The following is a 7,798-nucleotide window of genomic DNA, read 5'->3' as shown; positions in this document are numbered from 1 at the left end:
GACCCGGGGCGGGCCCGGCCTGGCGGGTGCGGCCCGCGGGTGATGTCAGGCTGATGCTGTCGGGGCGGCGCGCGGTGCATTGTGGGCGAATCCCGCCGCCCGCCGCGGCTCTGAAGGGGAGGATGCGCCCGGGACCGGCCCGTCCCACAGCCGCAGCCGCAGCGCGCCGGGCCGGCGGCACCGCGCCCGACGAGCCGCACTGAGGGGCGCGGGGCATGGACTGCCTGCGCCGGCCGCAGCGGGAGGCACGGACGGCGGCGAGGCCAGGTGAGCCGGGTCGAGCCGGGCCGCAGCGGTCGCGGGCGCTGGAAGGAGGGAGTGACCGGCCTGCCAGCGGCCGGGGAGGTGCAGGGCCAAAGAGACCGCACCGGGCCCGGCCGCTCCGCGGGTGTGCGCGGAGCACTGTGGGAGATGTAGTTCATCGCCCCACTGGGTGTCTCATGGCGAAGGGCGAGGGACCCACACACGGGCCTCGAGCTCCCAGCGTGCCCGCGGGCTTGGGCGGGCCAGAAGCGGAGTGACGGACTGGTGCCACCAATGAGAAGGTGGGCCGGGTGGGGCGAACCATCTGTCGAGAGGGGCGACGTGCCGGCAGCTGCAGTGCAGGGGCGGACGCGGCCACCTCCTCGGCGGGGGGAGGCGGGATGGCCCGAGGTGAGGGCAGGGCGGGGGCCCTGGGGCGGCGGCCGTCCCTCAGCGCCGCCACCTGCCCGGGCCGGCGGGTGGCGGTGCCCTGGGGTGCCGCCGCAGTGGGGGCGGGCCGTAACTTCGCTGCGCCATGTGGGGCCGGAGCGAGGGCGCTCTGAGCCCTGAGACGCTCTGCCGGGGGAGCGGCTTCTCAGGATGGTGTCCGGGGCCGCCACCGCGCGCCCCTGTGCCAGGCGGGGCCGAGTTGCGAAGGCACCCACGGCCTTGTGCCGGGCCGGGCCCCAGGGAAACCCACGGAGGGTGTCAGCCTCCTCAGGGGGCCAGGTGCCGTCCGAGACTTGACGTGGCATCCTTTCCGGGGCCACCAGGTGCCTGTTCAGCTGCATGTGAAAAGCCAGACCGTTCCATAGAGGCCTCTGGGGAGGGTGCGTTTCCATCGGGTTACGTTGTAATAACTCCCTCGTGCTCAGTGTTGAGGGAAGAGGAAGAGTTTCTCCTCTTTCACAGGATGGGACGTGGGATGTTCTGTGTGCATCTCCAGGTCTCCTGCAGCTTTGGGGCTCGAAGTCTGGCATTGTGTCCTTACTGCTCGTGACACCCAAGTTGGCATTGCTGAATGTGTCCGTAGTCGTCATGCTTTCCCTGCATTCTGTGAGAAGAGGTATCCGGTAACCTGGGTCTGACCCACAGAGAACTCTAAAGATGAACACCATGACCTTGAAGTGCATCTTGTATTTGACAGGGAACCAGAATGCTCTATGCTGGAGTGACATTGCTGCGCCGACAGTGTTGCTGAGCTGTTTGCATGCCAAGTTCAAGACCCACTGTGGTTTTTGTGGGGTAGAGACTTCAAAACCTGTTGGTGTCATGTTTCTGAGCAGTCCAAAACAGCTCTATATTAATATCTTTTGTTTTGAATTTCCTTAGGCTTGCAAGGAGGGATTACTGAGTGATTGATAGAAGGAAAGGTTTCCTCATTTTATCGTTTTACATGGATTTCTTTACATTCTTTATACTGTCACTGAAAACGCTGCCTTTTAGCAACAAACTTCTCAGTGGGTCACAAGAGAGATTTTGAGCCCAAGGACTGTTTCTTTTTGTGAGTGAAATTTAACTGCATGTTGTGTGTGCAACAGGGTGTGCTCATGCTCCCAACAGCATTAATGCTTATAGCTGCTGAGCCTGTACAGCTGCTCTGTCTAAGAGCATCAGTACTGTCTCCTCTAGTAGTTATTCACCACATTTTAGTGTATCACCATCTTTTGAGACCTCTCTAGGTATAAGAGAGGTAGAATAGGAATGATGTGTTAACGTTTTGGCTTTTTTTCCTTTGTGTCCCAGTAATTATCCAGCTCATAATGAGCATTCTCATGCTGATGTATGTGGGATCAGAAACTTTGGAGATGCAATGCTCATGAATGGTATATGTGGTGTCCACTGGTATTACTTTTGTGTTCTATGTGCTTTTGTGTGCTTTATGATAATCTCATTCCTTAAGAAATAGGCAAAATTCCTCTTCTCTGACTGGCAAAGGAAAACACTGGAATTCCCTTATAGGACACTTTTATCGGGATCAGTCTTGGGGACACCTGCCTAGCCTTTTTTCTTGTAATAGTCATCAAGAGGAAAGCCAGATCCCCATCAACACTCTTGGTCTTCCAGAAGGGAGTGTCTCTGGTGTTAAGAAACCTATTTCATCAGCTCCCAGGGTTGATGCTAATGAAGTGGTGCTGGTGGCCCATGTGTGAATATCCTTCCTCTTCCCTCTCTACCCTAACTCCAATGTTTATTGGTGAAGGCAAGTGTATCTCTACACTATGAAAGGCAGTGTGGAGCTCTCCTCCAATGGAAGCAATTGGTATATGTGCAGGGTCCAGAAAAACACTTCAGGAATGGCTCTTTATCTTGAGAACTTCCTAGATTAGTTTGTTTGCCAGAGCTCCATGTTACTTTTCAGTAACATTGATTCACTTTGAAAACAGAGCAGTGGAGAGAAAATAGGGCTGTATAGGGAATAAGGGTTTCTAAAGTCCTCAAGGACTTTGTAAACTGTTCCCTCATTTTTAAGGGAGTGTTGGCTTTTTTAGTATCTTTCACTTTGAACGTTGCAAGGCACAGCCCAGTATTTGCTGAAATGATTGCAGAAGCACTTACTGAAAAGCTGTTTTAGGTCTGCTCGTTTATTGAACAAGTAACATGACCAGTACTTCCCTTCTTCTGTCAAAAATAATCAAAAATGGGTATTCCTCTGGAACATGAAATCTTCTTAAATGTCATTGTGGGAATTCCTCTGAAACATCATGAAATCCCCTTAAATGTTATTGGGGGACACTGTCGAATTGAAATAAATGTTAAGATTGCTTTGGGAGTGAGGAATAAGGAAGGCCAGCTATGAGACCTCCCTTCCTAGGGCAGAGAAAGAATGAGAGAATCTGTTGGATATTTATTGAAGCATTAGGAAGGAGAAGTGGGAGGTAAGGGAGGCGATGTGATTTTTACGCTGTGTGTCTGAAGCAAAATTGAGATTCCCTTGCCTATAGGAGTCTCCCCAGCTTCAAACTCTGTGGCAGTCCTTCTTGTTCAGGCCAACTCTTGGTCTTCTCCACAACAGTGCCCACATACAACCAGTGTATCACATTGTTGAGACCCATGACAGTTATCCTCGAAAATATTGAAAATAATATAGTAATAACAATGTGACTTGGAACTCAATATGTCAAGAGTTTTTCCATATGAACTTTTCTCATTTTTTGGATACAGGCAGATACAGCAATAGACTTGATGGGGAAGAATAAAACTTCCACAGTAGCTTTTTTCATCAGATTCATAATCCCTTAATCCCTTTTAGTTTTACTCACTGTTTTCTACTAGGCCTTCTCCACCACTCAAGAGCTGCATACATGGGAAAGGATCTTTTATGTAGTTGAGAAGGAAGATGTTGACAGTGTGATGGACTGTAGATCTAATCAAATAAGATGTTTTTGGAAACTCTTTCCTTTTGGTGTCAGGCTGTGCCATCTTTAATTTGGTGAACAATATGAAAGGAACAAACTGTAGATCACGAGCTGACTTGAGTCAGATAGGTACAACAAGGAGCAGAGAGAATGCCTGTGGGGCATCCTAGCCTTATGAAAAAAATCTAGTGTTAGCCATGACAGATGGAAGTGAATTCCTTGATGTCCATGCAACAGTCAGTGTTCTGAGGCTCACGTTCAGTCTGGAGGCTGTCTGTAGAAAGCTTTGGTAGCCTCCCAGTTGGGTATGAAAAAACTGCAGGAGGATAAGGAGATGTTGATGTCTAATGAAAAGGCTTTGGATTATAGGATCATAAATTCAACTGCTCAGGCCAAAACTCCGGATTGCTCCAGTCCTTTAGCTACCTATGACCAAGAGATGACACTTAAGGAAAGGCTAAGCAGACACGTACAATATGCTTGCCCTACTTATACCCTCCTTGGTGTTGCAGTCTGCAGTTTTTCAGCCTTTTTTTTTTGTTTGCCTGAATAATTTCCTATGTACACAAGTTGTGTCATGCCACTGGTAACAGCATTCCATTATGAAACCTAGCTCTGCATTCCTATGTGTTTTCTTCTCTTTTAGCTAGTTAGTAGTTTTCGAGAAACTGCAGTTTAATCATAGGACACCTTAATTTTCAAGGCCTTTGGTCTCATACCACACCTATCCAGAAACATTGTTATTAGTGAGATGAATCTACATGCTTGTGGGGTCTCGCCTAAAGCACTCTAGCCTTTCCTAATAGGTCTGTAAATCAGGACTTCGCCCCTCTGCCTGTCACTCCATTTACTTTTTAATCTTCAGTTTTCTAAACATGTCTGTTGTGGAAGATTCTGATTTTCTAGATGCTCTGCAGAGCTCTTTAAAATAAACAAAAGCCAAAAATCCTTGGCATCTTACTTTTTATCTTTCTTCCTATCAGTCTTTTTATTTCTTGTCTGTCCACTGCAGGTAGGCTTTTAGATTGACTAACCAGGAACCTGAAACTGTTGACCCAGGATAAGTGTCTGTTTGTAGAAGTTATGGGGGAAGGAATGTAGGTGATGTGGTGTAACAGTGCTCCCACTGATTCTCCACTTTTATTCACATTTCAAATGTGACTTTTGGCTTTGTTTTTTGTTGTTGTTGTTGGTTTTGTGTTTAGTAAAATTTACAGGAGCTAAAGCATGCCTGCTTAAAGGCACCCCACCTTGATTTGAAAAGAGCGAGAGATCAGGAATCCACCCTCTCTCTTGTTCTAGTTCCTGTCCTTAAAGAAAACACCCATGAAAAACTAATCTACAGTTGTCAGGCTTCATCTTCTGGCAGAAGATGAGCTAGAATGGCAGAGCCCTTCAATTTCTTCAATTTTCATCATAGGGAGATACTTCTGTACTATATTCCATGGCTTTTTGTTGTTTCTTTTGGCTAAGATACAGTCATTTGAAAGAGTTTAGTTTTCAAATGGCTGGAAGGCTCCTTTCAGCCTTTTTCTCCATTCCAGGATATTTAGTGACCATGAGACATGGATCCTGGCCCTTTATCAGCCTCTGCTGTAGTCTCTCACCAGTAGGCAAGGACAGAGTTGTCTCCCTTTTTTTCTGTTTCTCTCTACAGCAGTGTTCTGTATGCATGACCTGTATGACTTATTCATAGATTTCTGAGCATGAGTTTTGTTGTCTTTAGAAGCATTTTGTTAAAGATGCATTTTTTCTTTCTGCTGTTCTCAATGCCCATAAAGAATCAGGAGTGGTTGCTTCTCAAGCAGAGATGAGGCTTATGGGGCTTTGTCCATTGAGCTAGCAGGACAGAAAATTAAAAACAAATGGTGGAAATGCAAAGGGCAGGTAGGCAAATAGTTTCTCACTCTTGTGACAGTTGATCTGAGGGAAGTGACAGGAGGCATTTGGTTTCTAGGGCTCAGGGCTGTCTGGTCATGTAGGTCCTGCAGCATATTTTCAATCTGATGGCTGTTCAGAAGCTGGTATTTCTAGTGTGCTTGTTGCTTCTTTTGCAAAACATCTTTTCTTTAACCTTGCTACATGTATTTCTCATTGGGTTACCTTTTTTCCCCCTCCAAACATCCCTGGCTGTACTTGAATCAGTAATTGTTCTATCTGTGGAGTATTTATTATTAGAAGCATTCACCAGTAGCCAGCTTACTTTGGCAAGCTGAGGTCAGAACGTGCAATTACTCATTGCAGATTGAGATAGGTTTGAAAAATTACTATAAGCATTAGTCAACTCGTACAAAATTTACTTTTCCATTACTTTATTACAGCTATAAATAGCAAATTATTTTCACATTGAAATATGACATAAGGTTTATTATGTTTTTTTATAGAAACAAATTCTGACCATGTATGTTTTGTGATATGTAGAAACCTGGCATAACCCTGGAAATTAAGTATCAAATTACAAATGTGGTATATTACAATTAATCTGTCCTGAAGAACACATTTTAAAGTTTTGTTAGTGGTTTTTGGTGTGGTTTTTGTTTGTTTGTTTTGAGAGGTTTTGTTTGGTTTTAGTTGTTTTTTTTTTCCTGACACAACCAGCTTAAGCTGTTGTGGCATCACTGCATCAACAATTTTTAAAGGAAAATAAGTTAACATCCTGTATCTGCTCTTGTTATGTTTTTGGGTTGTGTCATGCAGCAAGAGTCTTATGCAATGGGGATTTTTCACATCAGCAGGGGAAGAGAGTATGTAACGGAGAGGAAATATGCAATTTGCTAGAATCAGTAGTTACCTGCAGAAATTGCTGTAATGCTCAGCCCACACCAGAGGCACTACTGGAATCAGTAGAAATTGCCCTCACTGGTGCAGCTGCAAAGGCTGCACCCAGGCAACCTCTGGGACAACAAGCTGTTGTGGCTCTGACGGTCACCAGAGGGAACAGCCAAATCTGACAGACCACAGGACTATGTGTGAGAAGGACTATACAACAGAAGAAAAGAGACAGTGGGAAAAGTTGGAAACAACCCAAAGTGATGATGGAATAAGGGCAATTGGAGGAAAACTGATTCTGCCTATGAAATTTTAATCGCTGTAGCTAGGTAGTTTCATGATAATAGCCCATGGAGGGACAGAAGCAATAGCTAACCAAATGAAAAAGGTATGGGTGGCTCCAGGAATTTATGCAGCAATATAAAAAGAATCACAAACTCTCTTTCGAAGGCATTTAGCTGTGCCAGGAGCTTGCATCCCAGCAAAGTCCAGCTTGTTGGATGGATCTGAATGTTTGACCCAGTATGTTTTATATATGCAGAAAGAGTTCAAAGAGCAAAGTATGGCCAGTGGTATCAAACTACACCACTGAAACAGAGGTACATGATATACAACCTGGAGGTGAAGTGTTAATTAAGGCATTCTCTCAAAAATCCAAATTAGAACGTAAATGGGAAGGGCCATGTACTGCATTATTGTGTTCCTAGTTTGCTGTTAAAGATGTAGGTAAGGAAAATTGAATACACCATTCTCACATGAAGCAAGTAGTGATGATCAACCAGTCAATGAATAACTGACTTCTGAGAATCCTTCACGATTTTCTATTGGGAATCATTTAAGTATTTATGCATGGGAATCTATAACCTTGTACTCTGCCCTTTGGCAATCTTGTTAGTTGTAATTCTGTTCAGTTTGTTACTTCTAATAATGTGGAAGGGCAGTGGTTAAACACCTTGGGAGGTTTTTCTTTTTCCTTTTACTATATTAGTAGATATGCTTAATTAAAAGAGAGGGAGGACCGTTGAGGAACACAACAAGGCAGGCAGCTGGTGTGCAGCTTCAGTGCAAGCTGCAGATTGTGTCTGGGGTAAGGGGGAAATGTCTGGACCCCAAGCAAGGAGCCATAAAGTGGTGCTGACCCTTTGCCAAACAAAGGACATGGGGACCTGCAGCGCTGGGTGTCTGGTTCATTTAGAAACTCTGTAGAATCCAAATAAAATGCAACCAGACCCCAGACCAAATTTCACCATTTGACCAAGAAGGATGTGTAACTGGCACGAAGAACACAAGAGGAACACAGCCTATAAGGGTACGGAAGTCCAGTGGTGCAACACCCTGAGATTAGCTCAGTTGGTTAAAACTTGGTTGTAATAATGCCAAGGTCATGGGTTCAATCCCCTGTGTGGGCCATTGACTTAAGAGTTGGA

General features: G+C 45.7%; 1 protein-coding gene across 1 annotated transcript in view; it reads left to right on the top strand.

Annotated features, from left to right (window-relative positions):
• Positions 1 to 425: 425 nt before the first annotated feature.
• The window catches only part of TTBK1 (tau tubulin kinase 1), a 116,981-nt gene continuing 109,608 nt past the window's right edge, over positions 426 to 7,798 (top strand). The window contains 2 exon segments of the mRNA XM_071581948.1: positions 426 to 467; positions 469 to 654. Of these exon segments, the coding sequence (XP_071438049.1) occupies positions 441 to 467; positions 469 to 654 (213 nt within the window). The 5' untranslated portion in view covers positions 426 to 440.

This window comes from Pithys albifrons, chromosome 2, assembly GCF_047495875.1.
Source record: "Pithys albifrons albifrons isolate INPA30051 chromosome 2, PitAlb_v1, whole genome shotgun sequence".
NCBI classification, from domain to species: domain Eukaryota; kingdom Metazoa; phylum Chordata; class Aves; order Passeriformes; family Thamnophilidae; genus Pithys; species Pithys albifrons.
This window is presented reverse-complemented; position numbering and strand designations above follow the sequence as displayed.